Source organism: Pecten maximus, unplaced genomic scaffold (genome assembly GCF_902652985.1).
Source record: "Pecten maximus unplaced genomic scaffold, xPecMax1.1, whole genome shotgun sequence".
NCBI classification, from domain to species: Eukaryota; Metazoa; Mollusca; class Bivalvia; order Pectinida; family Pectinidae; genus Pecten; species Pecten maximus.
In genome coordinates, this window is record NW_022982697.1 from 1 (window position 1) to 18,139 (window position 18,139).

The 18,139-nt window shown below is 35.0% G+C and overlaps 2 protein-coding genes across 2 annotated transcripts; both read left to right on the top strand.

Moving 5' to 3' along the window:
• The first annotated feature begins 1,319 nt into the window (after positions 1 to 1,319).
• LOC117320799 lies at positions 1,320 to 3,428 on the top strand. The gene is made up of 2 exons (XM_033875288.1): positions 1,320 to 2,244; positions 3,317 to 3,428. Exon 1 carries the CDS (start codon positions 1,629 to 1,631, stop codon positions 2,241 to 2,243), a length of 615 nt encoding a protein of 204 aa, XP_033731179.1. The 5' UTR covers positions 1,320 to 1,628; the 3' UTR covers position 2,244; positions 3,317 to 3,428.
• Positions 3,429 to 4,686: 1,258 nt separating this feature from the next.
• LOC117320798 lies at positions 4,687 to 9,027 on the top strand. Its single transcript, XM_033875287.1, has 2 exons — positions 4,687 to 8,153; positions 8,824 to 9,027. The coding sequence occupies exon 1, from the start codon at positions 4,750 to 4,752 to the stop codon at positions 6,109 to 6,111; it is 1,362 nt and encodes a 453-aa protein (XP_033731178.1). The 5' UTR covers positions 4,687 to 4,749; the 3' UTR covers positions 6,112 to 8,153; positions 8,824 to 9,027.
• Positions 9,028 to 18,139: the final 9,112 nt, after the last annotated feature.

The window sequence follows — 18,139 nt, forward strand, 5'->3', positions numbered from 1 at the left end:
TATATTAACACTGAAGTAGCGGTTTATTTAAAGAAAAAATCATTAGATAATTACCAGTGATTTACAAGATTGTAAGTATCTACAACTAGGCTTTGATAAACACGGATGCTTTCTATTAAAATGTTAATAACTTAACATGGTTAAAATGCACGTAATACTATTTTATTAGTTTAAATACATTTGTTACACATTGTAGCTTTAATAACTTCCTACATGAATTGACATGTTTTCGGTGCCAACATGACATCAAGTACAAGATTTGCTCTGTTCATAATATAAATTATAACAGACTTGATAAAGCATTAATGGTTCGCTTTTATTTCGATTTCGAGTTTGACAACATTTAAGGAACCAAACTTGTCCTTGCTGATTTGAATGCTTGTGTTATTGAAGTGTGTATGTGATTAATTGAGTTTGTTCTGAGATGAGGCTTACACTATAGAAGACGCCGCCGGTATTATCTTTTGTCCCGTAAACCATTCAAAGCACAAGTTTGTCTAAAGTACCTAACCTAACAAAAGGAGTATTCCGTATCAAACAAGCTATCGTACTTCTTCTAGAAAGGAACTGTTTTTATCATATTAAGAACTAACTCCCCTGATTATAGGCTATTTTACTCTCTTTCTTGTAGGAGGTTTCTTCAGTAGCTGTGATAATTATGTCTAACAAAGGACACAGCTTCGACATTTCTTTTTGCATACATACACGTTATCTATTGCGTTTAGAAGTTCCGAAATATTGGAACCAGATAACGAAAAAGGTTTTCGTGTATATTAAATTAAACGATAATGACATAAATATGTGTTCCTCTCTGACCTCAAACTGACGTCCATTGTCTCGCATTACTTGTCATAGACACCGTCATCAGATCCTACACATCTATTGATTAAATTATGTGTTTCAAACATAAAAATCTTTAGTATGGTTTATGTACAACTTTTAGTTTTACAGAGTATAAACATTATCCATCTTTAAAACATTATTCTCTAGAGTGTGAGAAGCTTCTTGTTTATACATATATTTGTTTTACATCATATTATTCGTCTATATATATTTAAATGGATATCTCTGTACGAGAGTGTATAATGTATATTGGCATATTGGCATGTATTAGTAAATGCGCACACATGTCCGCATGAAATGTGAACAATATATCTGATACGCTTATGTTGTCATATAATAATACTTTTGCATACTATATGCCATATAAGCCTTCAATTCCATAATGTATACTGCATGTATACTACTTAATCAATTTCACTTTGTACTGCATCAGAAAATAATTCCAAATTGTATACTGACAATTATTCAAAATTAATAAACAATTAAAATGCAATTTTAATATCATTTATACATGCTAAGGAGTAAATTAAAATACATCTTGAATTATGTAGCATATATTAAATGCTTGTTATAGTCCCTATCAAAGGGTTTCATAACAGAGTGAGGGCGCAGGGTTATGGAGGTGAAAGGTCACGCGCAGTGATTTTACTATATATACCTATTACACGGTAACAGTAGCTACCCAGCCACTGAAACAGACTGCATCACTAATGGACACAAGTCAAGGTCAGTTTGTGTTTACATCATTTTAAGGTTGGAATTTATCTACTATTTGTTCTTATGCAATGGATTCCGTTGATGTATTGATTCTGGGTCATAGCTTTGTGAGAAGGTTACGAGATGATTTGACAGGTTCATGGTCAAATTTAGGTTTCGACCTTGACTCGGTTCGCGTCCATTGTGTAGGAAAAGGGGGCAGTCGGGTTCGCGACATCTCATCTATGTCTACCTCAATTTCTGAAATCCACCCTAAAGTTGTACTGTTGCAAATCGGTGGTAATGATTTTGATTCTGTGGATCACGAGGATATTAAGGATCGTTTAGCAAGTGACTTACTTTCCATAGCACAGTGGCTTCGCGCGGGATTCGGTGTAACCCACGTTGGAATAATGCAACTTTTTTATCGTGCTAAGACAAGATCGATAGCGGTTAGTTTGTATAACAGAGGTGTAGACTTCGTTAACAGTAACATCAAATTAATGTGTGATCAGTCGGAAGGATGTTTTTATTGGAGACACAAGGGTCTGAAGACCGCAGCCTTTGTTTGCTTAAACAAAGATGGCGTACATCTTTCACCCGCGGGCCTTCGCAAGTTCAAGTACTCTGTGCGTGGGGCAATCCTGCAGGGCATACGATTGGCTAAAGGCAGCAACTCTGACCCTCGTGACCTTTCCATATAAGGTTGGTAGTACTACGGTCTATTTCGCGCATGTGCGAGATGTTGTTTACTTCCGCCCAGGGCCGTTCTTTGTGTACAATAAATTAGAAACTAGATCGCTTCTGTACCGTTCAGAATTGACTTAAGAGAGCAGACATGTTTATGGATAAGTCGGTATCATTTGTTAGTCTGTTTGTATTTGGATTAGTTTATTAATTATATATCGGTTTATACTCAGCTTGCTAGTTAAAATAGGTCATGAGCCTACTAACCGATTTGTTTAGTTCATTCACGGAAACGGTATTACGTTGAATTGTGCAGAATTAGGCCTAATTAAAGAACGTGGTCACTTTACATCAGAGGACATTGTCGTGCACTTATGAATGATATCTATCATATACCTAGTGATTATTAGCTTGTTAATAATTAACACATTGTCGTATGGCAAAAGCTACATTAGATTGTATATGTTACTCGAGCTTTAAACTTGTAATGTTGGGTAACATGAGCTTAAGTAGAAAATGTATTACTCCTAATCAAATAACGTGATGACAATATGCTGCCCTGGATTATTATCAGGTTTAAATAACTATGATCAAAGTTCATACGGTTTAGTACCTTGTGTCTAGTTGATCAACTTTTTGTTTATATTGTGCATCATTAATTGTTGTGCAGGACTTTCTGTCCGGTTGAACAACATTTGTTTATGTTGTGCAGGACCTTGTGTCCGGTTGAACAACATTTTGGTTTATATTGTGCAGAATGAATTGTTGTGCAGGACCTTGTGTCCGGTTGAACAACTTGTTGTTGATATTGTGAATAGTTAATTGTTGTGCAGGACCTTGTGTCCGGTTGAACAACATTTTGTTGATATTGTGCATAGTTAATTGTTGTGCAGGACCTTGTGTCCGGTTGAACAACATTGTTGATATTGTGCATAGTTAATTGTTGTGCAGGACCTTGTGTCCGGTTGAACAACTTTTGCTTTATATTGTGCATATTAATTGTTGTGCAGGACCTTGTGTTCGGTTGAACAACATTTCCTGTGGCACAAACTTTTGAGGACATAGTTCGTTCCTTCGATTTCATTTTCAGGCTCCACCGGACCTATCCGGAGATCTCGCAGAAGGGCGGCGGTTAACCATAGCATTATATCTAGGCCACATACCCAGTCAGGGAGGAATGTCACTGACGTAACAACAGCAGCAAATGTTACTGCGGCAGCTGTTGTAGCAGCACCCAATTTTCCATCAACAAAGGACATTGCTGCTGAACTTTTGTCTCAGATGATAGCGAAGGGCATCGCTATTCAGCAACCCACTTTGGGTTCAACTAATGCATCATCTGACCAAACAATGCCCCACTCAAGTCAGCAGAGGCAGTCTGGGTTAGTCACAGACCCAATAGCAGTGATGGCAGGCCAGGATAACCTGCCTATTAATGCACCAGCAGCGGCAGTAGGATCTGCCTTTTCAACAACACCAGCAGCGGCAGCTGGATCAGCATTGCAAACAGCAACGGGCCCACAAACAGGATCATCGACGTATGACAATTCCATCCAGTCGCCCATCAATCATGTAGTTAATAGCTTGACAGGTATTGCAAGTGTTCCAAAATCGTACAGCAGCATTTCCCGACCCCTTGACGTACATATTGATGCTAAAGTAAAAGCAAAAATAATGAGTCACGAATTCATTGAATTCGGATCATTATTATCGACATCATCGCATCCCGATCAGTTCCGTATTCAATTGAATGGGGATAATATTTCGTTAGTCCCCAACACAAAAACCTTTCAAATTAAAAGTATTGAACAATGGGTGCAAGCATTTCATGTTTTTGTTTCGGTATACATTCAGGCTCACCCATCCAAAACTGTCAATCTCATGAAGTATGCTGATACAATTCAGACATTAGCCAGACGCTCGGGATTTGCTGCTGCTATGTTTTACGATACTAATTTTCGGAAGTGGCTACAGGTCAACTCCGTCATGCCTTGGGATGAGCTCAATAATGAGCTGTATATGCATGCCTTAGGGATAGGTTTAAGGTCATCTCAGAAAGGGAATGCCCAGCAGCCCTTTCCAGGTAACAAACCCAACAAATTCCCAAAGGGTAAATGTTGGGACTTCCTCAAGACTGGATCATGTTCCCGGGGGGCACAATGCAAATTCGCACACACATGTCCCAAACGGGAGGACAACACAGCTTGCAACAATGTAAAAAGAATGATTCACAAGGGGCAGGGGCAAAACCAGCACCCTCCCAATCCTCAAATAAATCGTAAATCAGATTGCATAAATTACAAACAATCAGGAAATTACTTACCAACACCAGTCAAATTTGAAATTTTGTTTCCATATTTAAGAGGCTACGACTTTGGTAAAGTTCAATTTTTACAAGACGGTTTCAAAGTTGGTTTTAAACTGCAATATCGGGGGCTTAGACAGTATCGGGAGTCTGTCAACTTAAAATCTGCAAAAGATAACATTGAGGTGCTCCGCCGAAAAATTTCACATGAAATATCAATGGGGAGAATTGCTGGTCCGTTTATCAGTGCACCCTTTAAAAATTTACAGATTTCCCCATTAGGTCTTGTCCCTAAAAAAGAGCCAAATGAGTTCCGATTAATTCACCATCTCTCCTTTCCAGACGGTTCTTCGATAAATGACGGTATTGCCCCTGAGGATGTTTCAGTTAAATATCAAACCGTTTCAGATGCAATTGGCCTGATTAAGTATTTTGGGAAAGGTGCTCTTATGGCAAAAACAGATATTGAGAATGCATTTCGCATTATTCCTATTCATCCACAAGATCACAATCTTTTAGGAATGAAAGTCGGAGAGCATTATTATTATGACAAGGTCCTCCCTATGGGTTGTTCTATATCATGTCGTTTGTTTGAAGAATTTAGTACAGCTCTGCATTGGGTTTTACAAAATAAATTACAGACAGCAGGTGTTACCCATGTTTTGGATGATTTTCTGTTTGTCGCTCCCAAAAACTCAAATAAATGTCAGACAGATTTAGAAAATTTTCTAAATCTGTGCAAACAGGTCTGTATTCCAATTAAACATAGTAAAACTGTATTACCATGCACTACCATAACATTCCTTGGGATTGAACTAGATAGTATCCGAATGCAAGCTAGGTTACCGAACGATAAGCTAGTGAAAATACGCAATCTGTTAGCCAGTTTTCAGCAAAAAGCAAAAGTAACACTTCGTGAACTACAATCGTTGATAGGCTTGCTGAATTTTGCTTGTAGTGTGATAACTCCTGGTCGTCCATTTTTACGTAGATTGATAGATCTAACAAGAGGCTTGACAAAACCCAATCACCACGTCAGACTAAACAGAGAAGCCAAAGCCGATATCAGAGCTTGGCTACATTTCATACAATCTTATAATGGGGTCACCTTGTTCCTGTCGGATATATGGGAGTCATCGGCACGTTTACATTTCTATACAGATGCTAGTGGAATAGGATTTGGAGCGGTTTTGGGAACAAAGTGGTTTTTCAGAAAATGGTCAAAAGATTTTGAGTCTTTTCACATAACAATTAAAGAACTTTTTCCTATAGTCCTTGCTGTCCAGCTTTGGGGGAATTATCTTCAGAATAAGTGTGTACTTTTTCATTGTGATAACTCGGCAGTCGTCGCAGTGTTGACATCACATACCAGCAAAGATTCAACTATAATGAAATTAGTACGGAAGCTTGTGGTTAAATCACTACAATTAAATTTCATGTTTCGTGCAGAGCATATCATGGGGAAACGAAATGTGTTAGCTGATCATCTGTCTCGTTTACAGGTAGACAGTTTTCGGCTATTGGCCCCGCAAATGGACAACGAGGCAACACCCATACCGGACAATCTGTTGACCATCTGACAACGCATGTTCAGAGCCTTTTGAAGGATGCTATCGCTCCTCAAACACAAGCACTGTATAGACGTGCTTTCCAGGCCTTACATCAATTTGTAAACAGGGATTTTCATTTACAAACATGCTTGCCCACTACAGTAGGCACTTTGGTCTACTTTATTGCGCATTTGTCTCAGCAAAAAATGGCAGCAGCTACAGTGTCGACTTATACAGCAGCTATCGGTTACATCAACCGCTTAGCCGGTCACCCGGACCCAACTCAATCATTCATTGTAAAGAAAATATTGACTAGTATTCAGAGAGGTTCTTATCGTCCAGATACACGACTACCCATTACACCAAACATACTGAACAAACTAGTTCATTCCTTACCTCACATAGCTTCGTCACATTATCAAGCATGCATGCTAAAAGCAATGTATCTGTTAGCATTTCATGCCTTTTTACGCGTAGGCGAAATCACTATAAACAAATCTACTTCGCATGTCTTACAATTTGACGATGCCAAGATCATTTTGGCTGGCTCAAGACCTTCCACTCTAGAGTTGACGTTTAGGTTATTTAAGGGTCATTACAATATTCGTCCCGTCACCCTAGCAATTCATGCTAAGAGTCAGGAACTTTCCACCTGCCCAGTCACAGCTTTGTACCAATACATTCAATTAAGGGGTGTCTTACCAGGTCCATTATTCACATTCCCAGGAAATATCCCAGTATCTTACCAACACTTCAGTTTATGTCTCAGAAACTCCCTGATATGGGCAGGCTTTCAGCCAAACCAGTATACCAGTCATAGTTTCCGTATTGGGGCTGCCAGCACAGCTGCAGCGACGGGGGTTCCAGATGAGGAAATACAACAAATGGGCAGGTGGAAGCCGTTGGCTTTCAAACGCTATATACGGCTCCCTACTCTTTATGACATACCAACCCCGTTATACTAACGGTTGCTTTCACAGCAAGCTGTAGCTAAACATTTCAATCTTTAAGACATCCATTCACTTCACTGTTGGGTTTGGTCTGGACTAGTTTAGCTCAACCTGGGCATAGGGTCGAGGTTGTTAGGAGTCTGTTCAATCTGTACATTTTTTATGTGTTTCTATGTTATATTGTTCAAACTGTACATTTTTATGTGTTCTAGGTTATATAAACTTGGTACAGAATTTCCGTCAATAACTTACCAAATCCTACTGCATTCTTGCTAAATTTGAATGGCAATGTACATGCGATTGTTTTCATTTCATAGTACTCATAATATCAGTTGAAGTGGATACCAACCTGGGCATAGGGTCGAGGTTGATTCTTCTTCTTGGTTGATGTATGTATATTAAAAGTCATAAATAATCTGTACACCTGATTACATATTGTATGTCTTTCAATAATTTGTGTTATTGATATCCAGATAACCTGGGCATAGGGTCGAGGTTTCTGGATCTAGTCGTGTACTTATATATACCAGTTATCTTTAATTTTACGGATGGGCGACTGGATGCTGAATACATGGTGTTTCTTTGTATTGGAGAAACTAATTTGGACAATTCATTGTATACATGTTTGGGGTTTACCCCTTTTAGTTTGATTACTCATAACGTTTTCCGGTGTTGAATATAACACTGTCCTAATTTGTGATAATATCTTGGGATTGGTGTGCTTATACCATTCCCATGTTTCCATACCTTTTCTTTGTCACAAACTCTTATTGTTTTATGTTTAAATGCTTGAAAATACGTTATTTGTATCTTAATTTTTGTGTGTGGAATGCAGGCGTTTTGTAAGTGCCTGGATATCAGACTTTTATCATCATATCATTTCACTTTTGCTGTGGATCTCTTATAGATGCAGCGTTACCTCAAATGCTTGGAAGCTTAACTATGCATATATTTATGACATGTAACTGTTTTCTTTATGGTGATGCGTTGAGCATCTGTTTTAAATGTATATCAGCAGTTTATAACTCATGCATCACATATGAATTATTATATTATACATTAATTCGGACACGACTTCGGGTGGGTTATGGTTCCTGATCATTAGGATAATCAGATACCATTGTGGCGGTTTTGTATCCCCACCTTGGACCAAAGTTCGATTCATATGGTTGATTTTATGAAGATCAACTTGTATTGCAAGTTTGTTTCAATTGTCGTTTAATAAATAAACGGCCAATTTCAATTCAATCTATGGGTTTAGTTGTTTGTCTTCTTTGGTCAACAAGCTTGTCATGTCCGAAGTCATGTATAATAAACAATTAAAATGCAATTTTAATATCATTTATACATGCTAAGGAGTAAATTAAAATACATCTTGAATTATGTAGCATATATTAAATGCTTGTTATAGTCCCTATCAAAGGGTTTCATAACAGAGTGAGGGCGCAGGGTTATGGAGGTGAAAGGTCACGCGCAGTGATTTTACTATATATACCTATTACACGGTAACAGTAGCTACCCAGCCACTGAAACAGACTGCATCACTAATGGACACAAGTCAAGGTCAGTTTGTGTTTACATCATTTTAAGGTTGGAATTTATCTACCCGCCTCCTCCCCAGCATCCTCCTTTTGTTATACTATGTTACCTGTATCAATTTTGAACATTTTATGTCAACATGATTATATCATTGAATTTCTGGATATTGTATGTGGTCAATTTTTGTAACTACCTTTACATCTAAGTTTCACACATATGAGTATTTTGTTGTAACTTAAGTTTTTAGTTTAAGGTGGCGGTTTTGTATCCCCACCTTGGACCAAAGTTCGATTCATATGGTTGATTTTATGAATATCAACTTGTATTGCAAGTTTGTTTCAATTGTCGTTTAATAAATAAACGCCCAATTGTCATGTCCGAAGTCATGTATAACAACATGTCAAACATGAATGACCAACTAGTGTACTTATATGTGGGCATGTTTGTGCATGTGTTTACATGGGTGCATGCATGTGTGTGGGTTTATGATTGCATGCAATGTACATCTTTGCATGTGTATGTATATACATGCATGCATATATGTATCGATGAATGCATGTGTGTATGTGCTAATGTATGTCTGTGAGGGTGTGTATGTGCACTGTTTATGTGTACATGTGTGAATCTATATATGTGTGCATGTATGTATGAACCCCTGTGTTATTGGTCGAAATGCATGTCTACGTGTATTTACATACGCACATGCAAGTCTGTATGTATGTACGTGTGTGTATTATATGTGTTTATGCATATTATGTGCGTACACAGTTACCTGTGCTGTATAAAGCTTGTTCATCAAAATTAAAAGATTTAATCATATTCAGAAATATGCACAAGTTTATAAAAACAGACAATAGATTTTAAAATGCATGATATTTATTTGTATAGTACTTCCTGCCTTTTGACAAATCGGAGAATGATGTTACAAAGATGGTACAAAAATATTGAATTGGTGAACTTTACTTTTTTTTTGCCAAATATTGTAGTTCTGTATTTGTTTTGGGAAAAGGCATTGATAAGTTGTTAAAACTTATGCCCAGTCCCTTTGTTCTTGTGGCAATAAAATATGTTTGAATCAATCAATCATAATATAGTCCTTTGCAGACGTAAACCTCGATGTCCTGGGTTAGCACTAAGTCGTAATAACGAGATCACTTAGTCGTGAGAGAAGCGAGAGTTTTGTGTTTGGAGGACGTTTTGTTGGGACTCTGATTTAGATAAAAACAAAGAACAAAAAAGGACAATCATGATCAGTTAATGGTGTTGATGTATATCTGTTTTACATTCTTGAAATCATTAAAATAATCAACGCCTACGAAATGTTCATTTTGATTCTCGTTTGTCGCGTGAAATTAGAAATAACATGAAAAGGTTGCTTTTTAGAAGGAATCATACATTAAAATTTGACGCCGGTTTGGTCCAATTTATAAACATTTGTAATACCATTTACTGGAATATATTTCTCTGCTGGATGTTTCGAGTTTGAATTCGAAATTACAAGATTAACCCTACATCGTCTACGCATATATTTGAAATTGTAACTAAGCTTATATAATCCAAAAAGACGTGACAAATAGTTTTAAAATGAATACATTTGAATAATTTGAAACGTACAGTTTATGGGTCAAAATAAAGTTATTTCCCTTAGCATTTTTTTTCACAAAAGTGACATATCTAGTCACTGGCAATAACTGGCCTCTCCCTATTGTCATCACTGACATAACTTCCTAAAACTATTCTAAAGAACAAAATTGAAATATATGTTTTTTGTTTGTTTTCGTTTTTACAGCTAGGTAATGTAAAATCACTTTCAATTCACAGCTATCATGATTAGAGGGGGATTCCCCCCCCCCCCCCCCCCCCCCCCCCCCCCCCCCCCCCCCCCCCCCACACACACACACAATAGGATACCTACAATGAGAGGAAGACCGCCATCCAAATGACAACAAAAGGCCAGCGCGTGCAGTGATGTCAAAACGCATTTACTATTTAACGGAAATTTGAGTGTTTTTACACAATCGCAGATGTGTTTGTATCACACGTCAGTTATCTCTGAAATACTGGTATCAAAAGGGAAAACAGTTCGTGTAACTGTACATTCTACAGATCACAGTCTCATGTGTAAAACGGGGTGTGTGTGGTGGGGGCGGGGAGGAGGGGGAAGGGGGAAGGGAGGGGGAAGGGGGAAGGGAGGGGGGAAGGGGGTCATCGTAAGTTCCGGTTCAGCGTGTATGCATGAAAGCAAATGATACCTGCGTACATTAGCAGACCAATGATTAAAATGTTATTTCTACATTAGGTATGTGCATGTTAATGCGAATTGCATAGCTCCATCAGTGTGAAAAATAATTCTAAACATGACGGGATGCATACTTACCATCGCGACAGCACAGATATCGGATGTCTAAAGAAAACTGTAACACACGTGTTGAAGTCAGGGATCCTCGATTTGATATATCGATCGATCGGGATAATTAAGTCAATCGAACGAGATAATAAGTCGATCGATCGGGATAATTAAGTCGATCGATCAATATAATTAAGTCGATCGATCGGGATAATTAAGTCGATCGATCAATATAATTAAGTCGATCGATCGGGATAATTAAGTCGATCGATCGGGATAATAAGTCGATCGATCGAGATAATAAGTCGATCGATCGAGATAATAAGTCGATCGATCGAGATAGAAAATGTTTTTATCATGCTATGTAATGTCCTTTCCCAGCCACCGTAGATCCGTACACCTACAATAAATGAATAAATAAATAAATAAATAAATAAATTAATTATTAAAACTGAAAAAAAATAAAAATAAAAATAAAAAAGATAAATAAAAAAAGGTTCAAATCGCCATCACTTACACAGTAACTACGTGTTTAACATGTTTGTCAGTACAGGGTACGTGATATAATTTTATAAATGCAGGCGTCACCAGCGTTATAATTTGCTTTATGTTTGTATGTAAATACTATAGTTTCTAATAACAACTCGCTCCGTGTGTTCCCGGTGAGCTATAACATAGACGTAAGCGATTGTTTAAGGGATTAGTATGTTTCTATCAATAAGAACAAAAATTCTCGTGGAACCATTTGCACTCGATATCTTATAAGGACCTATTTCACTCACTCGTTCAATTTGGTGGTATGCTATCAAGTGAAACACTTTAGTTGGATTATCTCCCATTCGTCAAGAAAACTTCGATTACGGTTTCGTATCCCCGCCCGAGTTCTTTTGCTGTCAATATATATCGTCTTATCAACAGCTTCAACAGTTTTCTTAAGGACGGCCTTCCCTGTGTGTGAAGCGCATGTGTGTGTTGAGTGTGTCTTGGGCTTCAGGTGTTTTTCGAGAAAATCGCAATTGTTCAAAAACTAAAGTCGCCATGAAAGTTGCACTTTCAGCATTTTTAGTTTCACCCTAAGTGTCATTTTATTAGCTAAATATAGCAAATCGCTTAGAGTACACTTTAACAGGCTGCAGTCTACGTTCTGTTTGTCTCTGCAATACCGTAGAACTGATTCCAACTTTATAGTGCTACCTCACTGAACTATAATGCCGAAGACATCTACCAGAACATACACTTGGCGGTCACATTATACTATACATGAATAGTATGTCTCGTTCAGGAAACAGAACCAAAAGCCTGGAACAGGGACTTACGTTAAACTAAATGGCAAACTTGAAGCAGTGTCAAGTGATATTACACACTCATGTTAAAACACATCCCCATGTGTCCAGTCGACTGGCCCCTGGCGCTTCGTCATGTTACGACTTGCGCAACACGTGGAATGGATTTTGAGAACAGGAAGTCACGGTACCACGTGTTGACAGGGGCCAGGTCGACACCAATTATCACTTCAAGTTGACGTCCATCAGGTAAGGTTGTGTATCGGAGTGAGAAGTGAAAAGTGAGATTCTTATATTAATAAATCTAAATATGTTAATACAATTGTTCTTTAAGGTTCATCTATACAGGGACATAATGTTAAATGTTAGAAACGCACACATATCCACAAATTGCACAAACCTAGTTACGCAATATTCCAAAATGTTTGTCAGGACCTGTAGTTTCTTAAAATCATCAATGATTTGCTATAGATGCTAACAATATCATCTGTAGAATTACTTTACGGTATATAGCATTCAAAAGGGACATTTGCTTGACCGGAATGACCTTAAAATGCAGGTGGCAGGTGTAAATATTATTACACAAATATGGTGAAAAGGGAGGGATTTCAATTAATGACAATACTCCTATTGGGTACTATCAAGGCATTTGGTCATAGGAAGAAGGACTTTTCCAGACAAATAGGGAAATTGTGGAGTCTTATATTTATTTCTCAGAAATTTGAATCTTTTATCTCTAACTTAGTGATTGAACAATTTCTCCTCAAACAGTCTTTTTGGCATGTTGAAAGTAACAAGCTAACAAGCGTATTTTGATTTTGAAATGCTTTGCTAGCCGTATATGTCATATATGTGTGTGATATTATTCACAACTATCATTTCAATTTCAATGTCAAAATAGAATCAGTGTTTATACGTATATAAAGTAAAATCCTGTCAAACAAATGTCAATATTTTGTGCAATAATTCCATCAATTTGTAAATTCATGGATTCTAGATCTTGCGGTGCCATTCTTCATAAGAAGTAAGACATCGTTTGTCTACTGTGTGATAATTGGTAGTCGTCCAAGTTGGAATTGGTTTTTCAAGATAAAATATGACGGAATACCGCCGTGTCAAAGCAACATTGCACGCGTCTGTGTGTGTATATTCCGACATAAACATTTTTACGGACTATTCCATTTCGCGGAATATTTAAAGACCACAGTGAAAGCGAAACTACATCCCAGGAGAAATTTACAGTAAATTTTGATTTTAAGAACTTTCAAGTCATAAAACTGACAATTAAGAGTTTTAATAAACTGTGACTGTTTGATCCCCTTTTTAACAATCCATATAGAGGTCGTGCGTAGGAGATACGTTTATCACGGGATTAGACCGACACTCTAAATAACTCCAAACGTCCATGATTCAAACTATTTACGTCCGTGCAATATGTCATTAAACCCCTGTTGGTGATTAGAATAACGATCATACAGCGCGGTTAATTTCATTTTTTGTGGGTGTTTTTTTTATCGCACGCTATGAATGCATGCCTTGGTGAACTCCATTTTCTAATATCGTTCGAAAACATCCATATTTTAAAAATCCAAAAAAAGGGAAAAAATTACCCAGAAAGGATACCATTGCTGTCTGAGAAAAAATAAAAGTTTAGAGAAAAGTTAAGCACGAGTAGCAGCTGATATAACAAAGAAACCAATAACATTATAATAGGCAAACTGTATAGTCTATATATAACATTATAATAGGCAAACTGTATACGTATATATATAACATTATAATAGGCAAACTGTATACGTCTATATATAACATTATAATAGGCAAACTGTTTACGTCTATATATAACATTATAATAGGCAAACTGTATACGTCTATATATAACATTATAATAGGCAAACTGTATACGTCTATATATAACATTATAATAGGTAAACTGTATACGTCTATATATAACATTATAATAGGCAAACTGTATACGTCTATATATAACATTATAATAGGCAAACTGTATACGTCTATATATAACATTATAATAGGCAAACTGTATACGTCTATATATAACATTATAATAGGCAAACTGTATACGTCTATATATAACATTATAATAGACAAACTGTATACGTCTATATATAACATTATAATAGGCAAACTGTATACGTCTATATATAACATTATAATAGGCAAACTGTATACGTCTATATATAACATTATAATAGGCAAACTGTATACGTCTATATATAACATTATAATAGGCAAACTGTATAGTCTATATATAACATTATAATAGGCAAACTGTATAGTCTATATATAACATTATAATAGGCAAACTGTATAGTCTATATATAACATTATAATAGGCAAACTGTATAGTCTATATATAACATTATAATAGACAAACTGTATACGTCTATATATAACATTATAATAGGCAAACTGTATAGTCTATATATAACATTATAATAGGCAAACTGTATAGTCTATATATAACATTATAATAGGCAAACTGTATACGTCTATATATAACATTATAATAGGCAAACTGTATACGTCTATATATAACATTATAATAGACAAACTGTATAGTCTATATATAACATTATAATAGGCAAACTGTATACGTCTATATATAACATTATAATAGGCAAACTGTATACGTCTATATATAACATTATAATAGGCAAACTGTATAGTCTATATATAACATTATAATAGGCAAACTGTATAGTCTATATATAACATTATAATAGGCAAACTGTATAGTCTATATATAACATTATAATAGGCAAACTGTATACGTCTATATATAACATTATAATAGACAAACTGTATACGTCTATATATAACATTATAATAGGCAAACTGTATAGTCTATATATAACATTATAATAGGCAAACTGTATACGTCTATATATAACATTATAATAGGCAAACTGTATACGTCTATATATAACATTATAATAGGCAAACTGTATACGTCTATATATAACATTATAATAGGCAAACTGTATAGTCTATATATAACATTATAATAGGCAAACTGTATAGTCTATATATAACATTATAATAGGCAAACTGTATACGTCTATATATAACATTATAATAGGCAAACTGTATAGTCTATATATAACATTATAATAGGCAAACTGTATAGTCTATATATAACATTATAATAGGCAAACTGTATAGTCTATATATAACATTATAATAGACAAACTGTATACGTCTATATATAACATTATAATAGGCAAACTGTATAGTCTATATATAACATTATAATAGGCAAACTGTATAGTCTATATATAACATTATAATAGGCAAACTGTATACGTCTATATATAACATTATAATAGGCAAACTGTATACGTCTATATATAACATTATAATAGGCAAACTGTATACGTCTATATATAACATTATAATAGGCAAACTGTATAGTCTATATATAACATTATAATAGGCAAACTGTATACGTCTATATATAACATTATAATAGGCAAACTGTATAGTCTATATATAACATTATAATAGGCAAACTGTATACGTCTATATATAACATTATAATAGGCAAACTGTATAGTCTATATATAACATTATAATAGGCAAACTGTATACGTCTATATATAACATTATAATAGGCAAACTGTATACGTCTATATATAACATTATAATAGGCAAACTGTATAGTCTATATATAACATTATAATAGACAAACTGTATTGTCTATATATAACATTATAATAGACAAACTGTATACGTCTATATATAACATTATAACAGGCAAACTGTCTACGTCTACATATAACATTATAATAGGCAAACTGTATACGTCTATATATAACATTATAATAGGCAAACTGTATACGTCTATATATAACATTATAATAGGCAAACTGTATAGTCTATATATAACATTATAATAGGCAAACTGTATACGTCTATATATAACATTATAATAGGCAAACTGTATACGTCTATATATAACATTATAATAGGCAAACTGTATACGTCTATATATAACATTATAATAGGCAAACTGTATACGTCTATATATAACATTATAATAGGCAAACTGTATACGTCTATATATAACATTATAATAGGCAAACTGTATACGTCTTTATATAACATTATAATAGGCAAACTGTATACGTCTTTATATAACATTATAATAGGCAAACTGTATACGTCTATATATAACATTATAATAGGCAAACTGTATACGTCTTTATATAACATTATTATAGGCAAACTGTATACGTCTTTATATAACATTATTATAGGCAAACTGTATACGTCTTTATATAACATTATTATAGGCAAACTGTATACGTCTTTATATAACATCATAATAGGCAAACTGTATACGTCTCTATATAACATTATAATAGGTAAACTGTATACGTTTATATATAACATTATAATAGGCAAACTGTTTACGTCTATATATAACATTATAATAGGCAAACTGTATACGTCTATATATAACATTATAACAGGCAAACTGTATACGTCTATATATAACATTATGATAGGCAAACTGTATACGTCTATATATAACATTATAATAGGTAAACTGTATACGTCTATATATAACATTATAATAGGCAAACTGTATAGTCTATATATAACATTATAATAGGTAAATTGTATACGTCTATAAATAACATTATAATAGGCAAACTGTTTACGTCTATATATAACATTATAATAGGCAAACTGAATACGTCTATATATATGGGGGGAGAGATAACCTATCCTTGGGTGGAATTTACCCATGGTTAGGTTATCTCTGTGGCGTTTTGCATATCCCCATCTTAGACTTGATGTAACAATGTATGTAAAATGTCTATATACATTATTGATATCCTTACGTCGTTAATAAAACGGCCTTATTTCAATTCAATTTGGTGTTTGTTAATTTATTATGTGTTACAAGTCTAACAAGCTTGCCATGGGAATAGAGGAATCATCTATAAATACAAATTAAACTTTGTTTAATGTCATTTATATATGTTCCACTTTATCATGTCATTTATATTATGGATTATTCCATTCGTAATTATTTCAAGTTTTTGTGCATCATATGGATGCTGACCATTTTAGAATTTGAAGTGAGGTGATTGGCTAAGGATGCAGAGTTAGTCTGCTTCTATTTATAGCTCCTATATAAGTACAGGGCCACTGGTCGCAGAGGTCAGAGGCCGCTGAGATATGGAGGAACAAGGTCTGTACACGTTTGTTTATTTTTATAATTAGTGTACATGTTTACTAATTATAGTTTAGCTGGAAGCTCTATATCTTTTCCCACCACCTCCCCTTCAATCCACCTAGATCCATGGGGCGTTTTGCATATCCCCATCTCAGACTTTATATTTGTAACAATGTATGTAAACATATTTTTTGATGGGCGTTTTGCATATCCCCATCTTAGACTTGATGTAACAATGTATGTAAAATGTCTATATACATTATTGATATCCTTACGTCGTTAATAAATGTATGTAAAATGTCTATATACATTATTGATATCCTTACGTCGTTAATAAAACGGCCTTATTTCAAGGCGTTTTGCATATCCCCATCTTAGACTTGATGTAACAATGTATGTAAAATGTCTATATACATTATTGATATCCTTACGTCGTTAATAAAACGGCCTTATTTCAATTCAATTTGGTGTTTGTTAATTTATTATGTGTTACAAGTCTAACAAGCTTGCCATGGGAATAGAGGAATCATCTATAACATTATAATAATTATTACAAAAGGGCATAAACACAGTGACTCTATGCATTTTTACAGGTCTGGTTTCAACAGCGGATCACAATCGTCATTGCACCATTACAGTTTGGTCTAAAGAAATGTTATCTCGAGACTTCTGTATATCGATCTCGACTGGTTGCTAAACCATATCTATAGTATATATATGAACATGACTC

Bases quoted from the DNA above. Each gene is read 5' to 3' on its own strand.
- LOC117320799 (XM_033875288.1), top strand. From the start codon at position 1,629: ATGGATTCCGTTGATGTATTGATTCTGGGTCATAGCTTTGTGAGAAGG.
- LOC117320798 (XM_033875287.1), top strand. From the start codon at position 4,750: ATGGGGAGAATTGCTGGTCCGTTTATCAGTGCACCCTTTAAAAATTTA.